This window comes from Rhea pennata, chromosome 1 (genome assembly GCF_028389875.1).
Source record: "Rhea pennata isolate bPtePen1 chromosome 1, bPtePen1.pri, whole genome shotgun sequence".
Classification (NCBI taxonomy): domain Eukaryota; kingdom Metazoa; phylum Chordata; class Aves; order Rheiformes; family Rheidae; genus Rhea; species Rhea pennata.
In genome coordinates, this window is record NC_084663.1 from 192187233 (window position 1) to 192205194 (window position 17962).

Consider the following 17962-nt stretch of genomic DNA (forward strand, 5'->3'; position numbering starts at 1 on the left):
TCAACTATTTGGTACTTGCTCCAATTATTCAGTAAGTATACCTGAAAAAGTTTCAAAACTATTAAGTCTGCCATTAGAAGACTGTGCTTACAGCTTTGCACCAAAATTCATTTATCCTTCTTGGTCTTCAGGTGCTAAAAGCTGTGAACTGAAAGTTCTTGGGATTTCAACAACAACAAAAAATATTCTTTCAGGAAGAGAATCTGATTTAATCTTGGTAAAGAAACTGCTTGTAGATTAGTCACTCTGGAGGTTTAGTAGGCAAAGCAGAAAGGATTAAAAGTATATAAAAATTGAATTCAAGTTAGTTACAAGAGATAAGAAAGACAGAAGTTACATACAGGTGTATAAAAAGAATTCTATACATGCGTGTATAGAAGGCATAGTTAGGCATTATGTTTGGTTCTGTGTTTTTGTTTCAATTCCTTCCAGCAATCTAGACTTGAATTTCTGTTTCTAATACTAAAAATCTTCAATTATATCCATAATACTGTCCTGTTTCACCGTGGATCTTGAGGAATGGATTTGTTGTGAGTGAAGATACAAAACTATGGCTTTATTTTCTGTTGGTCTACAGAGGAGTGAGCAGGGAGAAGATGAAATTAGTTTACCTCTGCTTGATTAGCCTGTAGTGCCGCTGTTGAAAATGTCCTGCTTTGGGCTTTTCAGTGTTAGTAAGATGTGACACAATGGAGTGAGTCAAGTAGAGGGCTACCATCATGGTCAGGGACCTGAAGCACATGATGTACAAGGAGAGGCTAAGAGCACTGGATTTCTTCAGCTATAAGAAGAGAATATTAAGTCTAAGACAGCTTCTTGCTGTCTGAATCTATCTGATGGGATAATATAATGAAGATGGAGCCAGACTCCTCAGAGGTGATGAGCTAAGAAGCAGTAGACAAAAATTGCAGCATAGGAAATTACAATTGGAAGAAGAAAAATAATCTGCTGTGAGTGTGGTGAAACACAAGCAGAGGTTGCCCAGAGAGCCTCATAAGACCCTCAGTAAATCTACCTTTGGGTAGCTCTTCTTGAGTTGAACTGCATAAGCATATGGCTGAAATGCAGCATCCCTGACAAGTAGATCGTAAAGGAAAAGGTCTTTAAAATGAGTAGTGAGGTGGCTCACAGAATTTAATTTTTGAACAAAAAGCTTGTCTAAAACCAAGGGCCCACTCATATTCAATACTGTCTTATATTTGAACCACTTAGATTATATATACATTATACAATATGATAAATCTGTAAAAGCAACATAACCTTTTTTGTCATTTGGAATGAAAACAGTTAACACTGTAAAGGTAATTCATTATAGATGTGCATGTTTTTTTCCCCACAGCTTTGAACTGGTTTTTAAGCAAGTGGGCTTTGCATTTGCAATGGATAACATTGTTGTGTCTGGCTGCAGTCTTCACCTCAGTACTTCAACTTCTTGTTTGGAATATAGACCACCAACTTGTTAGATGTAGTAGGGTAATGTGCTACTGTGTTGCTGAGAGGAAGATGCTTAGGATTTAGTGAGACTTGACAGTTTCATATCCAGATACATCTTGGTGATGTTTGTCCAGAAGATGGTGAAACCTGAGATTGGTGGTTGTCTGGGAAGATGGGATTTTTCAAGTCTGTTACAGATGTTAGAAAGTGTTCCTTAAAATCTCAAATAGAATTGTCTTTGTATCAATAGAAAAGTAAGGAGCACAGCACCTTATGCTGAAGGTTTTCCACCAGTGCAAATTTGACCATATTTCGTGTGTCTTCAAATGGCTTTTCAATGCAACATATTTCTTGTCTAGCCTGGATGAATTTCAGCCTGGTTGTCTTCATCATTGAGCTGATGTTTTCATGTGTGATAACGTTAATTGTTACTTGAATAACATGATTCATGCTGTGCTTCCCGTCCAGTGCATACATTTGCATTGAAGTCCATAGTGTTCTCTTCATCTAAACATTGACAGAAAGGACTTAAGAGAAAATTAATCCTTTAAAACCTTCACAAATGAGAAAGTGGATGGTAGCATTAATTTCCTGTCTCTGTATTGTAAGTGCATCCCTTGAAGCTGGATTCATATAATTTGTAGAATTTGCTTAGCATTTATAGTGTGCTTTTTTAACATTGAACCATACGTAATATTGCAGAAAAGTCCAGTAAAACAGCAAATATCCATTAGCATCTGTCAGTACGTGTATTGCTGATTCTGTTTTATGTCCTGGTTAGAATTTTGAATTGCATCAAGTGAAATGCATGTGTGACACCTAAATGAGGTTGAAAGTGGCTTTTGGGTAACTTCACTTGTTCAGGAAGTAGAGGCTTGATAATGGGCATATATTTGACTACACGAACACCTTCAAAGACATGCTTTGGTCAAACCAATTCTATGGTATTCTCTGTGTATACTCTCTATATATCAACCTTACGTGTGTCTGGATCGTAACAGAGTATCAGCCTGTTGCCTAAATGTACATTGCCTAGAATTATATAAACAAGTCTCTTAAAGAGCTACCCTAAATTTTATATAATTTCTATGAGCATTACAATAGATTATTGTCTCATATGAAAGTGAGGATTTAAATCTCACCAGCACTGACAATGCTATTGGGAGCCAAGAATGAATAGTGAGTTACTTCGAGTTGAATTCTATTAGTAGGATCTCTACTGATTTTTTTTGATAGGGACATTAATTTACAAAACTGTAATTTGTAAACATTTGTTATGAATCATTTATGATGAAATTCCATAAGATTGGCTGAAAGGCAGTCCTACTCCCGCCACTTGCTTTGTCTTTGTACTAGCTAGACATTTACTACTTTTTTCAGTGAGTTAAATTAAATCAGCTCAAAAACAAAATAAGTACTCCATTTTTTTATCATGCTGACTGAATCTACCCACAAGGAAGTAGATCTGTGCTAGAACCAACAAAAGATAGGTAGTGGAAATGCATAGGCAACATCTGGGACAAAGTAGAAGGGAGAACAAGGCTATTTTTTCAGCAACAATGAACTAAACTGGATGCTCTGTCTAATGAAACTTCAGTCTTCAAGGAACACAGTAACAGTGAAGGGCAATTCTTAAAGTATAAGGCTCAGATTTTTTACATGTGTTGATTTTTTTTTTTCTTTAGTCATTGAATCACCTAATACTAATAGTCCATGTGATTTTGAGGACTTATTAGTTATAGGCAAGATATTGACTTCGATTTCTGTTTGTTGTGGATGTGCGGTTAGATCAAAAGGAAGAGTGAACATTCAGAAAAAGCACTTGGACATAGCAGGTAAGGAAGATGCCGTGTATTCCCAGTAGATTTTTTTTTTTTTTTTTTTTGGTATAAGCAGCTCTGCTTTAATTTTGATGGTGAACACCTACTCCAGGGATTTTTTTGATTAATGATAGTAGTTAATTTTTTTAAGTAGCATGTACCTTATCACTAAATACTATTCTTATGGTTGCTTTTTTAAAAAAAAAAATTACTAAGTCCTCTATATTTCATTACAGCAATCACTGTAGACTTTTTTGATATCAAGTAGATGTTGTCAGCCGAGCTGTATGCTAGAGCTGAGGTTTGTAAAACAGCAAATCTTTGATTAAGTAAACTTTTTTGGTTTTACCACTTTCAAGAGAAAATATGGCAAACTTCTGTAGATTATTTTCTTTGCATATTCTCTGTCAGCTATGGTGAAAATGCATTTCTTTTTCCAGTAAAGAGTCTTGCCTGACTACTGACTGTCAGTCATGCTGAACAGTGCTATTCTGAGCATTAGGTTACAACCTTGAAGACAGTAATAGCAAAAAATTATTTTAATATTGTTTAAGTGGTAGGCTGAAAAGTTTCAGAGTATTGTTAGAAAAATTAAAATCCTATTCCAGCAACATCTTTTGTTGCATTTTTTTCAGATCTGTTATACCTGTTATATTGTGCACTAATAACTGAACTTTTTAAAAAAAACATAATAGCAAATTTTAAATAACAAATTACTTTTTTTTCCCTTTGAGTGTATAGCCTGTGTTAAAAACAAACTACTAACAAATGTCACTGTAAAGAAGACAAGCCTATATCCATACCATATGATTTTACAATAGAGCAAACTCTTCGAAAGAGTTTTAGGTGAGCTCAGAGAAGGAACTTGGATAAAATTAGGCATATTTGTTTTATTAAATGCAAAAAATTCAACATGGTAATGGATATACCCCAATTGGAAAAGTTTTAGCAATGCTGTTGTAGTACATTACAGTGTGTTACAGACTTGCTTCTTTGAGAAGGTGTTTGGTGAGAATCAGTTGGGTGAAGAGCAGTTGTTTGGAGGAGTGAAGTCAATTTTGTTGTTCTGTTGTAAGCAGTACCATCGGTTTCCTTTTTTTAGTTTTAGGGTTTTTTTTTTTTCTTTAGGAAATCAGAATCCTGAAGGAAAAGAATTAGACTTTTGCTAAACTGCTGTAGCACCTTTCTCTTTCCAGGGCAGGGCTTTTGAAATGGCAAGGTTGTTGCGCTTAATCTGAACTATTGAATGTCACCATATGCTAAATCATCAGCCTAGTTCAATGTTTGCATTTGTTATCATTTTGACTTGCAGTAACTTCAATGAAATAATAGCTGTTAGTTTCTCTTAATCTCCCATGATATTCTTTTCCCAAGATGTTTCAGTGGATGTTTCTTCTTGCATGCTAAAGTGAAACCTGTTCAGTGTTTGTTCCAGGAGAGGAAGTAAATGTTCTGAACTCTGAGACTTTTTTTTCCTCATTTCTGCAGGTTCCTCAATACCTTTTAGTGTATCATCCTAACCTAAGAAGGTCTTTTTCAGGATTGTCTTGAAAGGGCTTTAAGGCCCTTTAAGATGTATCAGAAGTTAACTCCCAGGAACATGCTTGAATTAGTGTTATAGAACTTCCTTTCCATGAGAAGCAGCACAAATTCATGTCTGGGAGAACTGAATAGTAAGTAGGAGTAGACATAGAATAATATTATATGCAGAAAAGTCTATTCCTTTGCTTTTGGATTTCAGCCTCTCTTATGCCAGTGCTGATATTGGCAATGTGATTATTTCTGCAGATGTGTTAAAACAGCACAAGGGCCTTTAGAGGTGATACTAAATTCTTCTTGGAATTGGTGCACGTTTTATTCTTCATTCCTTTCAAAAACAAAAGCAGGACATTGTTTTGTATTTCATCAGTATGGGGTTTTATGGTTTTGAAAACTTTAGTGAACTTTGTATTGTTTCAAAAAAAAAAAAAAAAGATTTTAATAGCCATGTAGTCATGTAATTCTCATGACTGAAGAGGAAAGTTAACATGAGGATTTAAGACAGCTTTTCTGATTAGTTTATGGTCTGTGCAAAGCTGAGGAATGAGCAATAATCTTTCCAGCCACCAAAGCAGATGTTTAATTCTTATTTGTCTGTTTAATCAAATGATATAACATCTATTCAATCCTAAAACTTATTCTGGCACCCCATGATTCTTTCTGGACAGACAAGAAAGCATGTTTTTGAGTAGGGAATGTATTGTGAGTGGAATTTTGGGGTGAAATTAGTCTTGGCTAATCTTAAGTATCTGCGGTGTAGATGTCTGCCTCCATATAGAAAATACGATGAGTTGGGAAGGAAGTCAGTTTTCATTATTCATATGAAAGCACCATATAAGTTTAAATGCCCAACATTTGAAGGAAGTCCTATTCCTTAGTAGATTTTCTCATCTGAATGACATTTCAGGGGAATAAAACTTGTATGCTTTCTAACAGAATATTTTTTGAGATCCACAGTGCTTGCTGCAGCAATATCAAGGAACCAAGACTTTTGAATCCAGTTCCAGTGAAGTGGCTTTGTGGCTATACTGAGGCCTAGAAGGCTGCTGAACTGTTTCCAGCTCAGAGATTCAGGCTGCCTGTTAATGATACTGGCATCCCCTCCACAGATACGCACACCTTTTTTATTATTTCTCTTAAGTTCCACAATACCACACTTAAAAGCAGCCAGTGTTAGATATGAATACATAGAAAAAAAATAGTTTTACACTGTGCTTCTTCTTGCTCTTCCTGTTTATTTTAGTGTATTCTGTGAAGTGTTGGCACTTTTTTAGTACAAAAAAAATCGTAAGAGCAGGAGATGTTTGACTTGAAGATGTATCAATCAAGCATAACTTTGAAAAGCCAGTCTCTCTTTGGAGAGTAGCCTCAGAAGGAGGTACATTTCTGGACTAGGTTTTCCTTACCCATTATCATTTTGGGGTTAGCTGATGCAAGGATCAAGGTAAAGATTTCAGAAGGATCATTGTTAGGGCTATCTGTTGACTTTGAGAAATACAGACAAAAAAAATGGAGGTGCTGAAAAGAACTGGAAAATTAACCTTACTTAATTGCCTGCAACTAAGTTAATATGTCTGTAGTGTGTTATTCTGGTTCAAATAAAAAGGGAAGTTTTTTTTTTTCTAATAAGTATATGTGCACTCATAATATGTTGAGCAGCAAATCTCAGTTGCTTTAGTCACTGTATCTTCACATTATTGATTTTTTTTGTTTTGTTTTAAAGTGTTTTGAACTTCTGGATGCAACTAATCTGAATATAAACCATTTAATCTTAAAAAATGAAATTTTCTTACCAGATCCTCCATTTAGTACCTTTCTGCTCAGCATGACATTTCATGAAATTTCAGAATAGCTGTAGCTTTTTAACACTAATACTTAGTATTTATCATTTAAGCATAATTTAGAAAGACGTCCAGAAACATGTTGTTTGGTCTTGTAATGATTTTTGATACTTTTTATAAAAGTAGATCTACAATTAATCCTTAAAAATTGGATTTAAAATTGATGAGACTGCATCTGTATTTATTTAAATGGGTTTAAAATGTTCAAAAATTGTTTGAACTATTAAGTGTGCATTTATATTTAATTAATATAATTTCTAAATTTGAGGGTTTATCAATTTAAAAAAGCAGATGATCTGTATTTGATAATCATGTCAGTGAAACTTATTCTTCAAATTGAATGCGACATGGATACAATTATTAAAATATATTTTCTTTCACATTTAGTTCTGTTATTCTTCACATAGGGAGACCATTCTAAAGAAGAACCCTAGGCACCAGCTGACAAAAGTGAAGCAGAGGAAAAAGCGAAAAAGAAACAAAAAAATGAAAGGCAATCATACAGAAATTACAAAGAAGTTGTTAGATGGAGCAGCTCATCATCAAATTCCTGATGACCAGGAAACATCAGAAAGTGGAGACGATGACTCAGAAGAAGAAAACATAAAATCTGTGTGTACATTTAGTGAGGATCCAGGGGATCAAATAATGGGTTGTGAAGAGGGGCCTAATGGTGATAATGAAAGCCTAAAAGCCACAGTCTTTCCAAGAGAAGGATCTCCTATTACTGGACCTGCAATGTCAACTATGTTGTTGGACGGTGCATTGAAAAGTGAATTGTCTGTAGAAAGTGGCAGTTCATTTCTATTAAATTTAAAAACTGTTTCTAATGAAAACCTAACCAAATATGCATTTGATTATCCGGAAACAGACCAAAGGCAGAAGGAAAGTGTTTTAGAAAGCCAGAGCAATTTCCTAAAAATAAATGATGTTAAAAGTTCCATCCAAGAAACAGAATGCAACTGTGCTGATTATAACGTTGTGTTGTTAGGCACAGAAAACAAACTTAACCTGGATCAAATTACATGTGAACCTCACATAGAAGCTGAGCTTTTAAGTTTGAATGATCAAAAAAAAGAAATCACTCAGTGTTACAATTCAGAAGTACATAATGACATATCTGATGATAACACAGAGGAGAAACATGCATTAAAAGGAGAAGAGAATTGCTGTAATGGCTGGGCATTTTTTTCAATTAATTTACCTACTGAGGAATTGCAGCTGGACTTTGATAAACAAGTTTCTCTCTCTTCTTGGTCTGAGGATAAGTTTGTAGGTGAACAAAGACAAAAAAAAGCGAGGAAACCTAAACAGGCTCATGTTAACAGCTCAGCAGAGCTAAATTGCCATCAGTCTTATGAAGAACTAGTAAAGGAAAACCATCCATTGGTAAAGGTAACAGCAACTGAGGAGACCAATAATGTAATAAGCATTGGTCCGTGTGCCCCTCCTGCAGGTGAAATGTGCATCGATTCACTTGTGGAATCCAGGGACGCCTTCACACACCGTTTGAGTCAAGTGAGCACTCCAGGAAACGATCCTTCACCGCTTACATCCAAGCGGAAAAGATGCAAAAGAATTTTTAAATTGGCACCAAAGTTTAATCTACCAAGACAGATTGCTGCTGTTAGAGAAGAAAGGAAGGAAGTCCAGTTAAGAGATGATATCCCCTCAAAAAGCATTTTAGAAACAGAGCAAAAGAGAATTCTGAACAAAGACTTGGGAGAGGAACATAACGAGAACCTTACATCTCAGGAATATTCTGCACTTTACAATAGCAATGAGACAGCCTGCTCCTTACCCACCTGTGGTGAAGATGCAGATTCTCCATTAGATGATGCTTCATGTAGTCATTTGGGACAATCTGATTCTTCTCCAATGCCAAGTGTTTGTATTATTTCTGGGACAAAGGAGGAACAAGATAGAACTCATAAGCAACAAGTGTTTGATGAAAAAGAGAATGAGAGTGAACAAGCCTCTTCAGAGGTTACAACTAGCAAACCAGATATTTTGTCTTCCGTTAAGGTGGTTTCTGAATATCCAGAAAGTTCTAATATGTTGGAAGCCTGTAGTGAAAATACGCACAAAGCAGATGACCCTGAGCCATCAGAGGCTTCACAGCTCGAAGATGAGCAGGATGTGAACAAGAAGCCTAATTTTCTGGGACTTCCCTTATCATTAGGATTTGCTTTTCAACTTGTGCAGCTCTTTGGTTCTCCAGGTCTTCCACTGGGTAATGCTCTTCTTACTACATCAGTGTAAAAAACCCTGAGATTAAATATTCATTTTCAGTGAAGGTAACAATCAAATTTTAGCCTTATTGTAAGGAATGACTGCTTTCTTGGTAAAATTCACCTAAACTCTTCTTCAAATTCTGTCCAAGTTGTCATTGGCATTGCAACTAAGAGGGCATCTAGTTTGGCCTCATTTTTGCAGTCTCGTTAGTAATGATGGCTTGTTAACTTGAAATCCAAAGCATGAAGCTCTTGTAGATGTATTGCATTAATTACATCATGTTGAGTAAGATTTTAATAGTTGATTGCAATATTACGTGAATACATGATACAAATTGTTTACTCTTATGTTTATATACTTGCTTTTATATTTCACTTTGTTCGAATAGTGCCGTTCCTTTACTTAGTAAAGTTCTCAGACTTTTATGTGGCTTAGATACTCTTGAAAACCTTTCTCAGAATCTAGTTTAATTTGAAATTGAATATCAAACTTGAAAAAGACATTTTCTAATACTGAGTATATTCTTCTAATCATACGTGGTTAAGAAGCATCACAGGTGTGTATGTTTTGTTCCAGAGCTCCAATTGTCATGTTGTACTTCCAGTTTAATCATTTTAATTCGGTAGTTTTAAATATGACAGTCAGTCATCAAAGGATTTGTATGTGGCAACTGTGATTTCCAAATCAATGTCAGCTAACGTAACTACACATAACTGTAGCCAGCAACAAGAAGAAATGTTTGGAAATCACTGTAGTATATTATGCTGTATATACCCCTGCTGAAAGGTGAGAAAATACTAAATTCTAAGTTTCATCTGTAAAAAACTCTGAAATCTTTTTGGCCCAAATTTGATGAGATGATTCCTGTGTGAACAATTCTTTTTTTTAAAAAAAAAAAAAAAAAAAAAAGCTAAATTCTGTGAACAGATAACTTCTTACATATGTAATTTGAACTGAGATACTGTTTCAGGAACTGAATATTATAGATAAGCTTGGTAATTGCAGCTCACTAAGGTGCAGAAGCCTCTGTAGAAAAACTGTCTTTGATTTGGATAGGATTAGAAAACACAGGCCAGCTTTTCAGTACGTAAGCTGTATTTGTTTCATTACAATTTAAAGTTAAATACATACTTTCAAGCAAAATTTTAAGGTGATGGCTGAAAAGCACCTTATGTTCTGTTAATTTGCCGAGGCTGATTTCCAGATTCTTTGCTTTTATCATGAAAGTTGATGGCATTACTAGCTGCCAGAACAGTGATGGCAAACCACTGGCAGCACTGCTACACATGGTACCGATAAATTTGGTATGGTGCCCCAAAAACCTACAGTGCTGTTTTATGTAAACTTGGCATCACACACTAAAAGGTTTTCTGTACAGAGCTATAACAGCAGCTAGGTACTAGTGATGTCCTCAACTACTATGTAGCTGAGTCTGCTGTACCTACATTTCCCTATGATCAAGTGAAATGCTCTTGTGTTTAGATGAGCTTCCTTTGAAAATAATCTTGAAGAGATGCAAAGCCCTCTTGATATGTCTCTGAAGCCCTGCATGTTTGTGGTTGTTACTTTTTTTCCTCAAAATTGTGAATGCTATCTGGAAAATGTCGGCCATGTTTGGATTTGACTGTAATTTTCCTACAATTTAAATACTTGGGCTTTTTTGTGGCCTATTATTTGTTGAAAGGCTGTATTTTATTGTTGTACACAATTGAATTGTGACATTTTACTTTGCAGACAATTACAATAACTTTTGTTACTCTTATTTTTTTGGTAACACATTCTTTGGATACTTATCAATGAACTATTTAGTTGATTTATTTCTTTATGATTCTTATATAAGCAGAGAATATATTTCAGACCATTTTCCTACAAAGAATCTCTTTTCGGCTTCTTAAACAGTGAAGAGTTATTACGGTTAAACCACTTTAAAAAGTAACTTGTTAATGACATTTCAAAGCTTTGTATAATTAAACATTTTAAAATTTAAAGATTGTTGCTTATGTTGCATTGGCTTTTTAAAATTTTGTTTAATCTTCAAACTGAAATCATTCTGTTCTTGTTTTGCATAGTTTCAGGGGAGATGTGGAGGAAATGAAAGTACTATAGGAAAGCCTTTTTCTAAAATGGAAACCAAAACTAAGTCTTTTTTTCTCCTCCCCCTCCTACACATTGGCCTTAGATTCTATAGAACCTAAATTCTGACTGTGCTGCTGACTCATTTAAATATCTGCTTATTAAAAAAAACCCCACATATGTAAGTCTGCAAAAATATTTACTTTAGATATGAAGAGATTTGAATACTCAACTGCAAAAATATTTTGTTCTGCAGAATCCTTGTTGCCAGATGATTATATAGTACCTCTTGACTGGAAAATTTCAAAGATGATCTATTTACTGTGGAAGACCTCTGTGGAGGTATGAATTTTAGGAGATTTTGGAAGGCTTTTCAGTATTCTGTGTGTAAAGAGGAGAGGAGTCGTTCAGCTTGTAAGACAAGATGATGTTCTTTTCTGCTAAATTCCCTTGTTTTTTAACTAACCAGAATGAGGAAGTGGGTATTTTGTGAGGTTTTGAAAGATGGGCTTCTGAAATGCATATGATCTATGATCTGAATTGAGGGACATAAAATTCCCTTTTTTCCTCATACTTGTGTCATGTCCCAGACTATGTTCATTAAGTAGACCCTACCATCATTTACCATGTATGCCTTCTTATGATTTTCTCCCATCATCTAAACAATGCCATCCTCTGCTAGTAGTAGCTTCCTCACAGCCTTTTCCAGAATGAACTCTAGTAGAGAAGTCATTCTGGGTGATGGACTGGGACTTAATTTTCCTTGTCTAGTTCAAAACTGTTTTGAAACTGTTGCTTACAGATTACTTTTTTGCAACTTCCCACTGTTGCTTTGTGAAGCCTTTTTTTCTTTTTTAAGGAGCACTGTACTATCTAGTAGTGAGAACAGTCCTGTAACTACAGTAAAATAGTAACTATATAATAGAACACAAATCTTGTTCTGTCTCCAGAATAACAAAATCTCTTGTCACATATTTTCTTCTTTTCTTTGGACTATTTTTATCTATTTTAGGCAAAACAGAAAACAAATGGATTGCAGAACGGAAGTACTTTGGCTGGTAAGTATTTTTTGTGACACACACATTGTATAAAATTTTTGTTGCTCAGAAGAAAAAATAGTTAATGCTGACGTGTCTCATAGGTTTTTCATTGCAAGTGAGTAATAACACTCCTATCTGGGCAAATGCAGTAGGTTATGCTAAATAATTTGTGACTCTATAAGATGTACACACAGTATAGCAGAATTGTAATTACTATGAAACACCATTTTATATTTCCTGATTCGTGGATTGAAGTTCGCTGCCTTTTAAAGTTTCCCTTATCAAATTAATCAAATATTTAGCTCAAATTTGCCTGATTCCAGATCCATGATTTCCATATTAGTTTAATTTCACAAGTTGCAAAATGAGTAATTAAAAATACACACTAGTTGCTCCCTGGAAACTGATGTGATTTCATGCCTGAAATAGGAAAAGAGATACAAGGTTCTTAATAAAGAGAAAAGGAGGCTCTTCAATCAAATAGAGAGAGAGCTACTTGGGAGCTGAGAGAAAGAAGAGAAGTAGAGTGATATGTTTGTTTATTTATTTTATATAAATATATGTATGTAAAAATATATAACTGTCAGCTGAAAAAATTTGTTTCGTAAGTCATTTAGAATGCAAAATCAACAGCATTCTGTTAAAATAAAGGCTTGTTCTAGAAATCTATTCTGACACGATAGACATGAGGTTATATAAGACAATTTCAGGTGTCTTTGGCTGCAGTTTGTAATTTTTTCTAGATGATACTATTGGTCTTGAAGATCTAAATAAAAATTGTCAAGAGAATCAAGACACTTCTGAAACACTTCCAGAAACAGAGCTGTTTCAAGGGCTGAGAGAAGAGACTGTCATTACCTGTACTAGCACTGGCTGCTCAGATACTGTATTTCATCAGTCTTGATTGGTCATCTTAAATAAAAAAAATATCTGCATGAAGAAAAAGGTAATAAATCACGCCGTTAAGTGTGTTCCATTCTTATGTTAGATTTGACCAAACATCTGAAGACCATTGATGGTTAGATGGTTACCATTTCTAAGATGCACTTAATATGACCCAACTTATTTGATATTTTTTTTTTAATTTTTTCCCTGCTTCAGGTTAATGTTGAGGTTTTTCCTTCCCATTTTCTTCCCCCTCCAGTTGGGGAAAAGAGGAGGCAGCTTTTTAATTTTTTTTATTATTATTTTTTATAAAAGCCATGTTTTTAACCTCCCCCACCTCCAGTATCTAAAAAGTTTCCTAGAGAAGTGAAAACAGTGGTCTAGGATGGCTGAGAGATTGCATCACTCCAGCAGTCAAACCAGGAATAAGCTGTGGTGTCACCTCACTACTATCTTCTTCATCTGTTGACTGTGGAGAATAATGCTGACTGCATTAAGGGAGCTAATTATGAAGACAACTGTAAAACAGTATTTCACCAAGTTGTGAAAACCTCATGCATGAGGGTTCTACTTCTCAGTAAAAATGCAGCAGCAGGCAATTGCAGTAGGATTCCGTTAATGTAAGCATTAATTTTTCATAAATGTTCTTCACCTTGTCATTGTGTATGACGAAGTGTACTACTGAGCATTATAAAGTGCACTAACTTCTCCCCTTGCTATTTTTTGCACTCTTTGGTAACTTGGCAAAGTTTCTCCTGTTTCATTTATGGTAGATGTTTTAGTTAGATTGTGTTAAGAAGGAAGGATTTTTGGATCCAGTTGTGGGGAAAAAAGCCAGCTTAACTTCTGTGCAGTTTTTCATTAGTTGCTCTTTCCAAAGCAGAAAATGCTTTAATCTGTGGTTTTAGAGTGAGGATATTGAGGTACAGAGAAATAGAATAATTTGTGTGGTGGGCAAGTTGAGCCAGGTAACAAAATTCCAGACCCTGAGGCCTAAGTTAGTCACATCTGGACCTCACACTGCTGATGATAAACTGAACCATTGGAATATCCCTGTGGGGCCTGGTTGTCTGGTCTGTGTTACCTGATATCCTGTGCCTGGCAGTGAGCATCAGTTGATACCTGGAGAATGAGTCAAAAGGGCAGGTAAGCGCTGTGTTGGGACAGTTATGAAAGGGGAAGTGAACTTTTTGGAAGGCTTCTTAATTTACCATTTTCATAGTGGAAGTTTGTGACTAAAATATACTGCACAATTTGGGTTGGAATTTCAATCTACTGGACGGGTGTCAATTTTGAGTATATACGTTTTTATATCACTGACAAAAATGGCGTTTAATGTCATTTGCTGATTAGTCTGCCATTGTATCCACCATTGTAGGGAAGAGACAAAAGCATGTGGAACATTTAGCACTAATGTTGCAAGGTGCTCTGTCAGAATTAGATCATTAATAAAATCTTGAACACTTAAAAGCACTGTTCTCTTCAGTAATCAAAGACTAAATATTTAGTAATTAAATCATAAAATATTTTCACCAAATATTTAGCTCTATGCCAGCCACATGTGTTTTTATAAATTCTGTATTTGTATTTTATAATTTTCAATGTGAACACCCCACAGACCAGATTTTTGTTTGTGATGCTGATTAAAGGTCTCAGCATAGATTTGTAGCCTAAACTGCTCTCCAGAAATGTTCAGGTTTATTGATTAAAATGTTTTTATGCAGAAGGAAGAAACTTGGAGAACATTAGCATGCAAATTCTAGGGATTTGGTTTTAGAAAGTATCAGCCATAAATCTTTGTAGGATTCTGACTCACTGGTAAGCTTTATGTTGCAGCACAGGGCAGGTGGAGGATATTAACTTTTGAAATTAGTTTTGTGCCTTGCTTTGCTTCACATGTAGTGTCAATATCACCCAACTTACTTGATAAATGCATTTTAGTGCATTTAGTTCATTTTGTGTGTTTGTGTGTGTGTAAGCTGCTCATTACAGTGTATCTCCGTCCAAAGCCTGAACTTAGGGAAGCCTTAATATTCACTGTGGATAAAACAGACTACTTTTCTTCTAGTCTGCCAATTTTCCCTTGCTTCTTCACCCTGCCTACATGTAAGCTTCTCCTGTCTTTTTTTTTTCTCTCTCCTAGCTGGCATTCTCTTGCACTCGTGGGCTGCATCCTTTCATTTCCTGTGAGTGTTAGGATTTGTAAGAGATGTTCCGTTGCAGATCCCTTTCTTTGGACTTGTAGCCAGTAGTAATAAACTGCTAAATAAATCCACCGAATGATATAAATGATTAGTTTTTGAAGAGTGCTGCTTTCACCCTGTTAAATTGTGTTTAAACCCTGGAAATTGTTTGTTGGTTGGTTGGTTGGGTTTTTTCCCTTTGCTTCAGGAAAGGAAAGGTGTATGCTGGCAGAGTATCCTGCCTTATACACATTACCTGATGCTGCATCTGAAAAACTGTTTTTTCCAGTAGGTTTACCTGCTTTTCTTTTTGGCACCCAAATTCTCAACTTGTTTCAGCTTTTCTTTCCCTCTTCTTTTGAATGCAGAGAGTGGTCTTCAGTCCTGTGTATTTGTGAGCCAGTCACTAACTGGTCTTGTGAAACAAAACATTATCTGTTGATTGTGACTGAGCTGCCATCTGCCATTTCTAGAATGACTTGATAATTTTCTATGTAAGGTTTTAAAACAACAGTTTCTTGTGAAACAGTGTAGTCTCATACTCTGCTGTGGTTGCTTGTTATTTCCAAGGAATACAGAATTAGAACTGTGTATGTTTTGCTGTGAAGGAAGTCTCCTAGTTCGTGTTTGATTTAAAAAAATCATCAGTCATTGCACACTGTGCACAGAAGGATTTGGTTGTGAGGATCTGTGTTGAGCTTGTGTGGTTAAGCTGCAGGTCCCTGTTGGCAGCCGAAACCTCTGTCGGATGGTTGACAGCCCTGGTCCTGGCCACGTGGTCCCACCCTCCGAGCATCAGCTTTGGTGCTCGTCAAACCTCTGGATTTCAGAGCCCTAAACCAGTCAGAGCTTTGTATTGAGGGAAAGAGGTCCTTTTTTTTTTTTTCTTTTCTTTTTTTTTTTTTTCCCTCCAGCTTAACTTTCGTAATGAGTCAGGGAAAGTCCTGCTGTGTGTTGTTAGAGCTGGTACAAGGGAGGGGATGAGACACCAGAAGCTGGATCAGTGTCAGCTGCCCTGGAGCTGTGGTCTGTTGTCCTGGATTCGCATGCAAGCAGAGCTCGTCTTAACAGCTCACTGCTGCCAAAAATGGGAAGTGCTCTTCTTCCCAGCACCTTCCACTTTGCTATCTCTGGCGTTCACTGGTTGACATAAAAAGGGTATAATTTAACTTGCTAACCTGACAGGAAACAAACGGCTGGTTTATGCAGATTAGCTCGTGTAAAGTCCAACTAGTGCCGAAGCTGAGAGAAGGGAGCAGATAGGACTGCGCTGCCAAAAATGAGAAGGAGAGGAAGTACAGGATTTCTTGCTTAGGTGACATTGAACTTTGTATCAAGTACAGTGGAATTGTACCTTCAGACGTGAGACTGCTTTCATGTGTATGCAGTTACTAGGATGTTAAAAACACAAACGTATGCAGAAAATAGCCTCTTGAAAACTCCAAGAGATCTCTCAGTGGTGCCACTGATTTTGAAGGATAGGGTCACCTTTCCTCGCCACAAAATCGGTATTTTCTACGTGTTGATTAAATCAAACTTAGAAGAATGATGTCCCTGAATGGCTGTAAAACTACTTAAGTGAACGAGTATAAATGTTGAAATGGATCAAATTTCATAAAATGTTAGAAATTAAAAAGAAAAAAGAGAAAACAGGCATTCATCCTGAAAGCTTTTTAAACAGCAGGAAATAAATGAAGCTAATACTATCATTCCAGTCAATTTAGGTTTGAGAATAAACAAAGCATTACTGGCAAAGTGCAAATTAATCTCTTAGCCTGATGATCGTGCTTCTGTATCGAGGTTGTGTAAGGGTGTTTCCATGCAAATGAGAAAGTGAACAGTTTCCTTGTTTCTTTGTGAAAACACAAGGTTAATCTCAAGTTGTTGCGAGAGCTCCACAGTGCAGCATTGGCAGCACTTCAGTATTTGTTCTGAAGATTAAACAAGAGATCATGATTTCAAAAAATGCTGAAATCAAGGAAAACAGTATTATTTCAGTGCCTAGAGGTTCCCCTGCAACCAGGCCTTTGCTGTGTTTCATATATACAAATATAGAACAAGGGAAAAAACATTGCTTGCAGTTTAAGGGTTTAACTGCCAGCAGGAACTATTGCAAAATAAAAGCTAGCATGCCAGTGTTTGAAGTGTAGCAGCCATTTTGCAATAACTGTGCAAGAACAGTCCTTTCACAACACATCCAGTGGTAAATTGTTTTGATGGGACAATCTGTTATCACTCCTTTTCTGGGCTCTGCTGTGCCTGTCTTTTCCCCTTGTTGGATGCAGTGCTGCTGCAGCCATGGAGTAAAGCAGTTCAGCTCTCTGATCCAATGATCAAGGCATCTAAAAAGTTTTCAGTCTGACCATCAAGCTGAAACTAATTATACTAGAGCCATGCGTCCACTAGGGACAGGGACATATAGGTGGGACATGGAGAAGAGAAAGCATATTATAGATACAACATGAAACCACATCAAGCTTTAGTTTCATCAGAGGTTTAAATCAGCGTAAGCTAATGCTGCCAAAAGAAGCAGTCTTCACTGATAATTCCTAATGCTGTATTGCCTTCTCTTCCCTCTCTTGCACTATTACAAGTCTCAGTATAGCAATGCAGGGGGCTTTATTGGGAACTGATCCTAGTAAAAAATAAAGATTTTGTTGGCCAGGTTTGAAAGGTGAAACAACCAAAGCATGAAAGTGCTACTGTGAAAAAGGCTGTGTATTAGTGAACAGAAAAGCAAGCTCAGCTGTCTCTGTATGCAATCATACACAGACTGAGATCAGACTTCTTTTGCATACAGTGCGAAAGACTTGAGCAAGTGCTGTGCTCAGGCCCTTACCATACCTTAAGATGTTCCTGTTGTCTGTGAGGGGATTTTTCAAGCACATACAGCAGTGGAAAATGGCTTATTT

General features: G+C 36.2%; 1 protein-coding gene across 4 annotated transcripts in view; it reads left to right on the forward strand.

Annotated features, from left to right (window-relative positions):
• N4BP2L2 (NEDD4 binding protein 2 like 2) overlaps positions 1 to 17962 on the forward strand; it is a 43980-nt gene that overhangs the window by 24557 nt on the left and 1461 nt on the right. For 2 of the 4 annotated variants that reach the window (XM_062567127.1, XM_062567128.1), the window contains exons 7-10: positions 7042 to 8867; positions 11199 to 11284; positions 11955 to 12000; positions 12726 to 12928. In XM_062567127.1, coding sequence (XP_062423111.1) covers positions 7042 to 8867; positions 11199 to 11284; positions 11955 to 12000; positions 12726 to 12886 — 2119 coding nt within the window. In that variant the 3' untranslated portion in view covers positions 12887 to 12928. Of the gene's footprint in view, positions 1 to 7041; positions 8868 to 11198; positions 11285 to 11954; positions 12001 to 12411; positions 12580 to 12725; positions 12929 to 17962 lie in introns of those variants that run through there. The other 2 variants (XM_062567130.1, XM_062567129.1) reach the window with 2 other exon arrangements.